Source organism: Mobula hypostoma, chromosome 3 (genome assembly GCF_963921235.1).
Source record: "Mobula hypostoma chromosome 3, sMobHyp1.1, whole genome shotgun sequence".
NCBI lineage: Eukaryota > Metazoa > Chordata > Chondrichthyes > Myliobatiformes > Myliobatidae > Mobula > Mobula hypostoma.
The window spans coordinates 226741999-226756514 of NC_086099.1; the positions used below are offsets into that span (position 1 = coordinate 226741999).

General features: G+C 46.9%; 1 protein-coding gene across 1 annotated transcript in view; it reads left to right on the plus strand.

The window, feature by feature from the left end:
* Window positions 1-4058: 4058 nt before the first annotated feature.
* The window catches only part of dgat1a (diacylglycerol O-acyltransferase 1a), a 111000-nt gene continuing 100542 nt past the window's right edge, over window positions 4059-14516 (plus strand). The window contains exon 1 of the mRNA XM_063044666.1: window positions 4059-4341. Within this exon, the coding sequence (XP_062900736.1) occupies window positions 4181-4341 (161 nt within the window). The 5' untranslated portion in view covers window positions 4059-4180. The remainder of the gene's footprint in view (window positions 4342-14516) is intronic.

Here is a 14516-nt window from a genome sequence, read left to right on the forward strand (position 1 = left end):
TACTTCAGGCAAGGCACGCACTAGTCACGTGGTGTGCAATTCACGTAGTTCTACATATAACTTGTAATGAATTATGTAAGTGAACAAGATTACTCACTTATCACCAAAACATCAAGCAGACAACAGGACCAAAGGGCCTGAACTGTATTGTCCAATGTTCCGTGTTCTAAAACAAAAATTAAGTGAAAATTAAACATGATTTTTACCAGAAAGAGCATAAAAGTGCATTTTGGAGTGGAGAGTTAACATTTCAGGTCAGCGCTTTCCTGGTTCATTTTTTACTCCCTAATAACTTGACCACTGAAGTAAGCAACTGCTTCACTGTTGTCTGCAAGGAAACCACAAGGAGTGTGGGACATATCGCACACTCAGACAGAGTCTCCCCCCCGCACACACAAACACAGATGCAGTGAACAGGATTATTCACGTCCTGGGCTCTCAGTTACTGAGAAAGCAATGGGAGCAGGCTCCCGTACCATTTGCCGGCAGCCCCACCTTGTTCAGATTCAGTATGTCATCAACGACGCTAACAAATTTCTGTGAGTGTGTGCTGGAGAGCAATGGAGTGGCTGTGTCTCACCCTGGTGTGGAGGCTGCCACAAGACAGCAAGTTTCTCCACGTATGTCAGCAATAATAAACTTGGTTCTGATCCTTACTCCCAGCAAGGGCCTCACTGTGGCGTAGCGATTAGCACGACACCATTACAGCTCAGGGTGTCAAAGTTCAGAGTTCAATCCCAGCGACCTCCGTAAGGTCTCTGTACGCCCTCCCCAGGGAGTGTGTGGGGTTTTCTCCGGGTGCTCTGGTTTCCTCCCACAGTCCAAAGACATACCAGTTAGTCGGTTAACTGGCCATTGTAAAATGCCCCGTGATCATGGATGATGGGGCGGTAAATTGGATGAGTAAGAATGCAGATGATACTAAGATAGGTGGCGTTGTGGATAATGAAGTAGGTTTTCAAAGCTTGCAGAGAGATTTAGGCCAATTGGAAGAGTGGGCTGAAAGATGGCAGATGGAGTTTAATGCTGAAAAATGTGAGGTGCTACATTTTGGTAGGACTAATCAAAATAGGACATAAATGGTAAATGGTAGGGCATTGAAGAACGCAGTAGAACAGAGGGATCTAGGAATAATGGTGCATAGCTCCCTGAAGGTGGAAGCTCATGTGGATAGGGTGGTGAAGAAAGCTTTTGGTATGCTGGCCTTTATTATCAGAGCATTGAGTATAGGAGTTGGGATGTAATGTTGAAATTGTATAAGGCATTGGTGAGGCCAAATTTGGAGAATTATGTACAGTTCTGGTCACTGAATTATAGGAAAGATGTCAATAAAATTGAGAGAGTACAGAGGAGATTTACTAAAATGTTGCCTGGGTTTTATCTCCTAAGTTACAGAGAAAGGTTGAACAAGTTGGGTCTTTATTCTTTGGAGCGTAAAAGGTTGCGGGGGGACTTGATAGAGGTATTTAAAATTATGAGGGGGATAGATAGAGTTAACGTGGATAGGCTTTTTCCATTGAGAGTGGGGGAGATTCAAACAAGAGGACATGAGTTGAGAGTTAAAGGGCAAAAGTTTAGGGGTAACATGAGGGGGAACTTCTTTACTCAGAGAGTGGTAGCTGTGTGGAACGAGCTTCCAGCAGAAGTGGTTGAGGCAGGTTCGATGTTGTCGTTTAAAGTTAAATTGGACGCTATATGGACAGGAAAGGAAAGGAGGGTTATGGGCTGAGTGCAGGTCGGTGGGACTAGGTGAGAGTAAGAGTTCGGCACGGGCTAGAAGGGCCGAGATGGCCTGTTTCCGTCCTGTAATTGTTATATGGTTACATGGTTATATCAGGCTAGAGTTGAATCGGGAGGTTGCCGGAGTGATGCGGCTTGAAGGGCCAGTAGGGCCTGCTCTGCACTGCTCCTCTAAATTAGGGGTTTCCAACCTTTTTTGTGCCTTGGGCCAATACCATTAAGCAGGGGATTGTGGACCCCAGGCTGTGAAGTCCAGCTTTAAATAAATGAAGAGCTGCCTGACCTGCTCGGTTCAAACCAAGTCATTAAGCTCGTTGATGACATCAATGTGATCGGTTTCAATAGACAATAGACAATAGGTGCAGGAGTAGGCCATTCGGCCCTTCGAGCGAGCACCGCCATTCACTGTGATCATGGCTTATCATCCACAATCCGTATCCATTTCCTGCCTTATCCCCATAACCTTTGATTCCACTATCTTTAAGAGCTCTATCCACCTCTTTTTTGAAAGCATCCAGAGACTTGGCCTCCACAGCCTTCTGGGGCACAGCATTCCATATATCCACCACTCTCTGGGTGAAAAAGTTTTTCCTCAACTCTGTTCTAAATGACCTACCCCTTATTCTTAAACTGTGGCCTCTGGTTCTGGACTCACCCATCAGTGGGAACATGCTTCCTGCCTCCAGCGTGTCCAATCCCTTAATAATCTTATATGTTTCAATAAGATCCCCTCTCAGCCTTCTAAATTCCAGAGTATACAAGCATCAACAAACACAATGAGACGGCATACAGAGAGGAAGTAGAGCCGCTTAGAGAATGATGTGAGCACAACAATTTGATACTCAATGCAAACAAGACTAAAGAGATGATTGTGGACTTCAGGAAGGTGCAGGCTGAACACTCCTCACTGCACATAAATGGCTCCTCGGTGGAGAGACTTTGGAGCACCAGTTTCTGTGAGTACAAAAACAGATGATCTCACCTGGTCCCTCAACATCACCTCCTTAGTCAAGAAAGAAGAGCAGCGTCTCGATTTCCTGAGAAGTTTGAGATGAGTAAGGCTGTCTCCTCCCCCTCCCTACCCTCTACAATTCTAACCAAGTTTGACAGGAGCATCATCAGGAGTGTTCTGACCAACTTAGTCACCGTTTGGTACAGGAATTGCGAAGTATCGGACTGCAAGTCCCTACAAAGGATTACGAGGGCCGCTGAGAGGATCAAAAGGGTTTAATTTTTAACTTGTGTCTTAAATGCACCTGATTATTTGTTAATTTATTTGTGTCAAAATTACTTTGTGTTATGCGTGTTATACAGTATGTTCTGTGGTCCAGAGGAATGTTGCAATGTTGCTTTGTTTAGCCGTATGCTTGAATGACAATAAACTGAACTTGAACTTGAGTAATGCAAGACTACAAGATCATGAGGCATAGCACCAGAATTAGACCATTCGGCCCATTGAGTCTCCTCATCCATTCTATCACGGCTGATTTATTTTTTCTCTGAACCCTATTCTCCTGACTTTTCCCCATGAACCAATGAATTCCACAGATAGGAACTCTTCTTCATCTCTCTTCTAAAGGGGTATAATTGTATTCTGAGGCTATGCTTTCTGGCCCAAGGCTCCCACAATCAGAAACATCCTCCCCATGTCCACTCTATTTAGGCCTTTCAATATTTGACAGGTTTTGATGAGATCCCCCCCCCCGCCCAATTCTTCTAAACTCCAGTGAATACATGCACAGATCCATCAAATGCTCCTCATACATTAATCCTTTCATTGCTGGAATCATTCTTGTGAACTTCCTCTGGACCCTCTCCATCCTTAGAAATAGTGCCCAAAACTGTGCACAAAACTCCAAATGTGGTCTGTCCAATGCCTTACGAACCTTAGTGTTTCCTCCTTGTCTTTATATTTTAGACCTCTCGAAACGAATGCTAAAATTGCATTTTCTCTCCTTGCTATTGACTCCTAACGTGCAAGTTAAACTTTAAGGAATCCTGCACAAGGACTCCGAAGTCCTCTTACACCTCAGATTTCTGAACTTGTCTCCTGTTTAGAAAACTGTCAACACTTTTATTAAATTTTGTGTTTGGTCATAGCTTTCCAGTATCTCCAATTCCCTTTTTTTTTTGCTTTTGACACATCGACAAGGAATACTTTCCAGGACTAACTTTTGAATGGTTAAGTCGCTGGTTACAAGGTGAACCATAACTGATCCTGGGTCAACAGGAGAACTACATTTCCCAGAAGAGCCCTTCACCAGGGAGCGCGCGCGCGCTTTAGAAGGGGGCGGGTCCTGAACATTCGACGTCACGACCGTGGCATGGCAACTGGCCAGGCTGAGGAAGTGGGTTGGTGGCTGAGTCCAGGTTGTGAGTGCGGGTCCGTCCGCGAACCTTGACCCCGGTTCCCGGGGCAACCCGAGAGGCGGCAGAGGCAATGGCGACCAGCGGTGGGGGAGATGAGGGAGGAGGAACGAGGCGGCGACGGGGACACGGACACGGACACGGCAGCGGAAAGGCGTCGCGGACCCTGAGCCACAAGGATTTGAAGGAACTGAAGGAGGAGGAGGAGGAACACCGGGATTCAACTGAACTCAGGTACTGAGGGCGCGGTGCCTGCCCGGTGTAGAACCGGGTCCGTGCTTTCCCCCTTCTGGGCTACACTCCCCTCTCCCTCCTTCCGATCCGGGGGTAGCCCCTCCGACCCGGGGTATGTACCCACCTGCCACCCTCCGACCCGGGGTATGTACCCACCTGCCACCCTCCGACCCGGGGTATGTACCCACCTGCCACCCTCCGGCCCGGGTCTACCCTCCCCACACCCTCCGGCCCTGGGTGTGTACCCACCTGCCACCCTCCGGCCCGGGTCTACCCTCCCCACACCCTCCGGCCCTGGGTGTGTACCCACCTGCCACCCTCCGGTCCGGGTCTACCCTCCCCACACCCTCCGGCCCTGGATGTGTACCCACCTGCCACCCTCCGGTCCGGGTCTACCCTCCCCACACCCTCCGGCCCTGGGTGTGTACCCACCTGCCACCCTCCGGTCCGGGTCTACCCTCCCCACACCCTCCGGCCCTGGGTGTGTACCCACCTGCCACCCTCCGGTCCGGGTCTACCCTCCGGCCCGGGGGTTGGACCCACCCTAGACCTTCAGACCCTGGCTATGGACCGACCTCCCACCCTCCGGCCCGGGGATGGACCAACCTCACACCCTCCGACCCTGGTCTACCCTCCCCGCACCCTCCGGCCCTGGGTGTGTACCCACCTGCCACCCTCCGGCCCGGGGGTTAGACCCACCCTAGACCTTCAGACCCTGGGTATGGACCGACCTCCCACCCTCCGGTCCGGGGATGGACCCTCCCCACACCCTCCAGCCCGGGGGTTGGATCCACCCCAGACCCTCCGATCCAGGTCCACCCTCCCTTCTACATCTTTCCGATCCGGGGTTAAACCTTCCCCAGTCTATCCTCCTGGCCCGGGAGGTGGTGAATCCTCCCCTCTACATCCTTCTAACATGGGTGTGGGCTCTTTCCCACTCCATCTGAGCTGGTTCTATCCAACCCTGTACATCTTCCTAACAAGGGGGTTCGACCCTCCCCACTCCCTCTGCTCCGGGTGTTCGACCCTCCCCACTCCTCTGGCCCAAGGTTGGGGGGGGGAGCTCACGTGGGTTGGACCCTCCCTGCTCGCTCCGGCCTGGGATGGGATGTTGCGGTGGATGTTGGATCCTCACCCTGGCCCTCTGTCTCTCCCCCCCCCCCCATCCCAGGGGTGGACATTCTCTTCCCCCATGCTAATTTTCTCCCTTGGTGACCTGGGGTTAACGTGTTTTTCTGTGCTGGATCAGATCCGGAGTAGCAATTATTTTGCTCCTCTTCACGCTCGTGTAATGGAGATGACATTACAGAATCCTGAATCTTGTAGAGAGCACAAGCATTGAGTGGGTATTGCTAAATATCCAAAGTAGTGGCAAGTGTGTTAAGCTGTTTAAAGTCTGATACGTGAGCACTCTGTATAAATTCAGGGAACTTTTATCCAGCAAGGAACCATACCCGATAACTTGCATAATTAACCATACCCGATAACTTGCACATTCCAGGCCCTTTGGACCACAATGTTGTGCCAACCATGTAATCTACTCTAGAAACTGCCTAGAATTTCCCTACTGCATGGCCCTCTATTTTTCTAAGCTTCATATACCTATCTTAGAGTCTCTTAGAAGACCCTATTGTATCGCCTCTACCACCTTCGCTAGCAGTACATTCCACACACCCACCACTCTTGGTGTGAAAAATTTGTCCCTGACATCCCCCTTGTACCTTAAAACTATGTCCCCTTGTGTTAGCCTGGGAAAAAGCCTCTGGCTATCCATGCAATCATTGCCTCTCGTCATCTTATACACCTCTATCAGGTCACCTCTCATCCTCCATCACTCCAAAGAGAAAAAAACAAGTTCACTCAACCTATTCTTATGAGGCACGTTCTCCAATCCAGGCAACATCCTTGTAAATCTCCTCTGCACTTTCTCTATAGTATCCGCATCCTTCCTGTAGTGAGGTGAACAGAAACGAACACAGTACTCCAAGTGGGGCCTGACTAAGGTCTTGTATAGCTGTAACATTACCTCACAGCTCTTGAACTCAATCCCACGGTTTATGAAGGTCAACACACCAAATGCCTTCTTAACAACACTGTCAACCTGCGCAGCAGCTTTGCGTGTCCTGTGGGCATGGACCCCAAGATCTTGCTCATCCTCCACACTGCCCAGAGTCTTACCAGTAATATTATATTCTGTCTTCAAATTTGACCTACCGAAATGAACCACCTCACAGTTATCTGGGTTGAACTCCATCTGCCACTTCTCAGCCCATTTGCGTCCTGTCTATGTCCTGCTCTCTACCAAGTATTTGAAAATAAGTAAAAACTGTATCTAGTGTTGGATATTTAACATATATACTTTGTAAATTTTGTGCCATATAAATGGCACATTAATATCTCATCAACAGGGCATTTTGTGTTTGTTGCAGCTACAGAGAATGTACTGTGCGGGTAACCAAATAAGTTGCAAGTGCTGTGATAAGTAGACTGGGTGATCGAAAGTTCATCTCGAGTATATGAGAGGTCCATTCAGAACAATGTTGACAAGGGGATAGGTATCCTGAGCCTGGTGGTGCATGTCCTGAAGCTTTTGTATCTTTTCTCCAAAGGGAGAGGGGAGAAGAGAGCATTTCCAGTGACATCTTCATAAATTTCAAAATATGCACCAAATTAAAAAAAAATCAGAAATGGTATAAGAAAAATACTTTCTGTACCACGGGTTTTTGTGATCTGGAGAAACAGATTCATTGATAACATTCCAAAGGAAATTTATTTTGGAGATACAGCTTCCAAAACAGAGCCCCACCGCTCAGCGACACACCTATTTAAACCTTGCCTAATCATGGAACAATTTACAATGACCAACTAACCTACTAACTAGTGCATCTTGGAGTGTGGGAAGAAAGCGACGCACTCATAGGAAGGACATTCGAAACTCTTGCAAGCGGCTTTGGAATTGAACTCTGAATGCTGCCCTGGGCTGTAAAAGCTTCGCGCTAACGCTGCGCTACTGTGGTGCCCCAGATGATGAAATATTTATACAAGCCCATGAGGGTCAAATCGGGGAGTACCCAAGAACCCCTGCAGGCACAATGTGCCAAATGGCACTTTGATATTCTCTCAGTAAGTTTGCATGGACGATTAGTTACTGATGCATGGATAATGGCCGCAAGTCTCCTCTGGGTGCCCCAGTTTCCTCCCGTATTCCGGAGACGTACGGGTTGGGGTCAGTAACTTGTGGGTACTATGCTGGTGCCGGAAGAGTGTCGCCACTTGTGCAGTGCCCACAGCATAATCCTTGGAGTTTGTTAGTCATTGGCACAATCAACATGTTTCACTGTATGTTATGATGTTTCATGTACTTGTGACAAAGCTAATCTTTAGTCTTTATCTTTTGAATGTATTAGTTTCAATATCTAAGATTGTTTGGCGAAGGTAAAGCACCTTTTATCACAGGGCATAAATATGCCATATGTGAGGGAGAGGGAGAAAATGCCTTTGACATTTTTAAAACAAGATTGTATTGAGAGTAGATGTGACTGTTTTCTATTCATTAGACATGGTATACTGTAAAAGAGAACTAATCTACCTGTGTACCCTACCACAGTTATGGACCGGAGAGTGGAAGAGGAAAGCAGAATGTAACCATGCACACTGAAATGGAAACCAGGTGAAAGGTGACAGTAATGAGAGAGAACTTAAACGCCTGGCACCATGTATCAGAGAGAGAGAGAGATCGTCAGCAGTGAGTGAGAATGGCCAGTCAGAATGATCAGGCGAGGCAGAAGGCTCTTCTTATACAAAATAGTTAGCTTGAGAACTATGTGAAGATAGTTGTAGAGAAGGTGTAGAGATAGATAGGTGTCTAGATAGGTGTAGAGAATGGAAGGAATTCAGGTAAGTGAGATTCTTCACTGCTAACAGTAATGTTCCGAGACAAGAGGGTGACAGAGGGCACTAAGTCATGAGAGCATCTGTGCCAGCAATCACTGACACTGATCTTAAAGCTTCAGAACAGAGGGGAGGGCTCCTTTAAAATGCAATTCAGCAGAAAGAGTCAACGTTCAAAGTAAATTTATTATTAAATACATACATGTCACTATATACAACCCTGACATTTGTTTTCTCGCAGGCATTCACAGTAAATAGAAATTAACACAAAAAAAGCAATAAGTATCAAAAACATGAGATGAATCCTTGAGTACATAGTTTGTGGGAACAGTTCAGTGTTTGGGTGAGTGAAATTATCCCCTCTGATTCAAGAGTCTGATGGTTGAAGGGTAATAATGGTTCCTGAACCTGATGGTGTGGGTCCCGTGGCAACTGTATCTCCTTCCTGATGGCAGCAGTCTGGGTCTGAGTGCCGGGGGTCCTTGATGGATGCTGTTTTCCTGCAACAGTGCTCCACATAGGTGTGTCAGTGGTGGGGAGGGACTTTACCCCATAATGGACTGAGCTGTATCCACCATATTTTGTAGGATTTTCTGTTCAACAAAGACATTGCTGTTTCCATACCAGTCTGTGATGCAACCAATCAATATACTTTCTCAACCTTCTTTGCCCTGGAGGAACCCTTGGAATAATTTTCAGGTCTCAGGGAACCCCTGCATAAAAATTCCCTGTACGTTAGCGTGATCAGTAAGTTGTAGATATAATAAGCCAAATACTCTTTTAAGTACAGAATGAATTTTTAGCTAATTTTCTTTGGGGGGGGGGGGAAGGTAGTTAAGCTTAGCATGAAATTCTGAGAACTTTCTGTTCCTAAATGAAATGAGTCTGTCTCAATCTGGGTCCACAGTATGAAGAGACCTTGTGTGGGAAAGTCTACATTGTTAGCCACCTCAAGTATTGGTAAGCGTAATAGATTGGTTTGTTATTGTTGCATGTCCTGAGGTACAGTGAAAAACATTGTCATCCATACCGATCATTTCATTACAGTAGTGCAGAAAGTTGTAAACTCAGCCAGCTCCATCATGGGCAGGAGTTTCCCCAGCATTGAGAACATCTTCAGAAGGTGATGCCTCAGAAAGGCAGCATCCATCATTGAGACACCCCACCACCCTCTTCTCATTGCTACAGGGGGTACAGGCCTGAAGGCACACTAAATGCTTCAGCAACAGCTTCTGCTCTTTGGCCTTAGATTTCTGAATGGACAATGAACCGTGAACACTTCCCCGCTATTTTTCCCTCTTTTTTTGCACTACTAAATTAATTTATATACGTATGTGTGTGTATATATAGTCTCGGCCAGGGCAGCGTGTTGTGTCTTTGAGCAAGGCACTTAACCACACGCTGCTCCAGTCCACCCTGCTGAAAATGGGTACCGGCAAATGCTGGGGGTTAACCTCGCGATAGACTGGCGTCCTATCCGGGGGGGAAGTCTCGTACTCTCTCAGTCGCTTCACAAACGAGCATAAGCACTGGCCTGATGGGCCACAAGGCTCGTGACAAACTGAAAAAAAAATATATATTAGTTCATGGTTTTTTATGTATTGCAATTCACTGCTGCAGCAAAACGACACATTTTATGACATATGCCAGTGATATTACATCGGATTCTGATTCTGTATTGAGGTAGTATATAGTAAAACAGTAACAGAACGCAGAATAAAATGTTGTAGCCACAGGCAGACAGTGAGCTGCAAGTCTAAAATCCAAGTCTGCTTTGTTTTGATCACTACATCTACATTGATCTCCCACTGTCAATTGTGAAAAAGAGTGAAACATTGCAGATGTAAATTGAAGACTGTGATGAGAGCTTTTGCTCTCAGTCAGATACAATATTAGCAAAACAGTCCTATTCCTAGTATTTGAACTTGAGTCTTGTTTTTCCAGTTTACTTAGGGAATCAGAAATCGATTTAATATCACTGGCATGTGTCATGAAATTTGTCGTTTTGCTGCAGCAGTGCATTGCAATACATAAAAAACCATAAACTAATATATATATGTGTGTGTGTGTGTGTGTATATGTGTGTGTGTATATATGTGTGTGTGTGTATATATATGTGTGTATATATTTATGTGTATATATATATATATATATATATGTGTATATGTATATATAATTTTTTTTTCCAGTCTGTCCCAAGCCTTGTGGTCCATCAGGACTAGAAGTTGTATCTAGTATATATAAACAATACTGAGTGCACATGCGCCAGTCGTGCATGCAGCCTGGTACAGCCATTCCGATCTATTCTTACTTTCTTCTTACTTTTAATTTACGTTATTTTTTGTATTTTTTTTCTCATGGTAACATGTCAAAGCTGCACCCTCTCTAACATGCTGGTAGAGAGAGCTTTATTTGGGTTTTCTTTAGTGCTGGAAATGGTTACATCCCGACACGCGGGACAAAAGCCAGGTCGCATTGTGTATTCCACGGACCAGCAAATACCAGCCGATTTAGCGAGCAGAGCAACGGACACCCCTGCTGAAATCCGGAGGAAAACACACAGAGGATGTAGAGGGGGATCACAAAGCCAAAGAAAGAGGACCGGTCGAGACAACAGAGACTTATGGAGAAGAGGAGTTCGGTGGGTAATACCGTTCCGGCTGACTGGAAGTGCACTGAGAGTGGTAAGCGTGAAGGAGTTGGGTGCTTACTGATCTGGTTAACAACAGATGGTGCAATCCGGGGCATATTACGATCGAGGAACGTGTTTGCAGGCTGGATATTGAACTTTTTGCTGTTGGACTTCGGCCACATTCCACCAAGATACAACACTTGGCGGCACGGGAGGTCGTTCCTGCCTTTGGCCATCGAACGTGCAGCTCCTCCCGTGGAGGGTCAGACACCCTGAGCCAATAGACTGGTCCTGGACTTATTTTCCATCTGGCATAGTTTGTATTTTGTTGTTTGATTGTTGGGAGTTTTTGTATTGCTATATTTACGCTCTATTCTTGGTTGGTGCGGCTGTAACGAAACCCAATTTCCCTCGGGATTAATAAAGTATATCTATCTATCTATCTATTAAATTAAACAGGTAGTGCAAAAAGGGAGGGTAAAATACTGATGTTGTGTACATGACTTCACTGTCCATTCAGAAATCTGATGGCAGAGGGGAAGAAGCTGCTCCTGAAACATTGAGAGTGTCCTCAGGCTCCTGTACCACCACCCTGACAGTAGCAATGAGAAGAGGGCATGTCCTGAGTGATGAGGGTCCGTCATGATGGATGCCTTTTTGAGGCATTGGAATGAGGAATGCGAGTGAGGTTAGAATTTGTTGCCCTAGGGGTAATCTGAGCCATGCATTCCTTGTGAAGACAAAAGAGAGTGCGGGTGCTGGAATCTGGGGCCAAGTCTGGATCCAGCACGCGAGTGTGGTGGTTAGTGTAAAGCATTACTGCGCCACTGATCGGAGTTCAATTCCCGCTGCTCTCTGTAAGGAGTTTGTACATTTTTCAAGTCGTTGGGTTTTCTCCAAGTGCTCCAGTTTCCTCCCACATTCCAAAGGCATACAAATCACGTTTGGTAAGATGGAGGCGTGCTATGTTGGTGCCAGAAGCATGGTGACGGTTGTGGCCTGTCCCCAGCATATCCTTGGACAGTACTGGTCATTGACCCAAAACAACACACTTCACTGTGTGCATCGATGTACATGTGGCAAGTTAATCTAGACTTTAAACTTTAAATTCAGCTGCATTCTCCCCTTGTGGTAATGGTTAATGGGTCTGCTCTGGATTTAACAGTCCAGAGTTTGCATTCACATACCACATTTATTGATGCTGAAAGTGATTTTAATCATCGGGCCAGGACAAATAAGCACCTTGTGACCTAACTGATTTTACCAAAGCCACAGAACTCCCAACAGTGCAGAGCATGGTTGACGTTTAATGCGGTAATTGCAGCCCAGACTGTGCCACACACGTTGAAGAAAGGGAGGCCTTGCTGTCCACGTGGAGCTTTGAAGAGGGAACAGCAGTATTGGGCCTAATGGTTTAAGCTGCCTCCAGAGCATATTTTCCAATCCCTTGGATAAGGTCGCTGCTCACCTGTTACATCAGCTCTAGTCCACTATTTTAAATGGTACTGCATAAGCAGCAGTGACATAGAGATCACCCACCGACCTTCCCACTCATCAGCTTGTACTTCACCCACTTTCCCCTCACCTGGTCTCACCTATCACCTGCCAGCTTGTACTCCTCCCCCCCCCCACCCACCCACTTTCCCCTCACCTGGTCTCACCTATCACCTGCCAGCTTGTACTCCTCCCCCCCCCACCCACCCACTTTCCCCTCACCTGGTCTCACCTATCACCTGCCAGCTTGTACTCCTCCCCCCCCCCACCCACCCACCCATCTTCCCCCTCACCTGGTCTCACCTATCACCTGCCAGCTTGTACTCCTCCCCCCCCCACCCACCCACCCATCTTCCCCCTCACCTGGTCTCACCTATCACCTGCCAGCTCGTACTCCTCCCCCCCCACCCACCCACCCATCTTCCCTCTCACCTGGTCTCACCTATCACCTGCCAGCTCGTACTCCTCCCCCCCCCACCCACCCACCCATCTTCCCTCTCACCTGGTCTCACCTATCACCTGCCAGCTTGTATTCCTCCCCCTCCTCTCACTGTCTTATTCTGGCTTCTGCCCCCTTCCAAGCCGGCCCAGTCCTGATGAAATGTCGGCTGTTGATTCCCCTCCATAGATACTGTCTGACTTGCTGAGTTCCTCCAGTAATTTGTGCATGTTGCATCCTGACCAAGCTGTCCATCTGAGCTCGTCCCATTTGGCTGATACCCCTCTAAATATTTCCTATCTATATACCTGTCCAAGTGTCTTTCAAATGTTGTTTTGCTCCTTCCTCAACAAGTTCCTCTGGTAACTACTACCCTCTGTGTGAGTCCTGACGAAGGGTCTCGGCCCGAAACGTTGATTGTGCCTCTTCCTAGAGATGCTGCCTGGCCTGCTGCATTCACCAGCAACCTTGATGTGTGTTACCCTCTGTGTGAAGTTGTTCCCCAAGTCCCTTTTAAATCTTTTCCCGCTAACTTTAAATCTATACCCAGAAGTTGGAAAATGGAAACTTTCATAAGCAAGATCATACAGATTTACTGTCTGGTGAAAAGCTACTGCACAGAACCGACAGATGAACATCTGGATCAAGTTTAGTAGTGTGTATATGTTTCTCTGTCCGGGGATCCCTGTATACACTGCTGCAATTGTTGTTAGATGTCTATATACACCGACTTTCCAAGGTTGAAGAATGCTTTGCCACACCAGGAAAAAATTTTGCACAAATACTTCTTTATACCAACCAAACTTTTATGAAACACCGCTCAGAAAACCGCTGTCTCCTTACCCAAGGAGGGATGTACTTGTGGAGGGAATGCAGAGAGGGATCACCACATTGATTCCGGAGGGATTAGGTTTCTCGTATATGATGAGATTAGACAGGCTGGGTTTATGCTCACTGGAGTTTTGAAGTCTTGGTCAGAATCTGGTTTAATATTACCGGCATAAGTCATGAAATTTGTTATGTGGTAGCAGTACAATGCAATATATTAAAAGACTGTAAACAGTTAAATAGTGCAAAAGGAGAAATAATAGTGAAGTGGTGTCCATGGGTTCAATCTCATTCAGAAATCTAATGGCAGAGGGGAAGAAGCTGTTCCAGGATTTTTGAGTGTGTGCCTTCAGGCTCCTCTGCCTCCTCCCTGATGGTATCAATAAGAAGAGGGCATGTCCTGGGTGGTGGGGGTCCTTAATGATGGATGCCACACAGATGCTGGGGTGGCCAGTGCCCATGATGGAGCTGACTGAGTCTTCAACTTTCTGCAGCGGTGCCCCCCGCACCATACCAGCCAGTGATGCAGCCAGATAGAATGCTCTCCACGGTACATCTGTAGAAACTTGCGAGTGTTTTTGGTGATGTACCAAATCTCCTCAAACTCCAAATGAAATATAGCCGCTGTCATCCCTTCTTTGCGGCTGCATCGATATGTTGGGATCAGGTTAGATCCTCAGAGATGTTGACACCCAGGAACTTGAAATTGCTCACCCTTTTCACTCTGATCCCTCGATGAAGCGTCGACTGTACCTCTTCCAAGAGCTGCTGCCTGGCCTGCTGTGTTCGCCAGCATCTGCAGATTTCCTCATGTCCTCGATGAAGACTGGTGTGTGTTCCCTCATCTTGCCCTTTCTGAAGATGCAGAGTCAGAGTCTTACAGCATGAAAG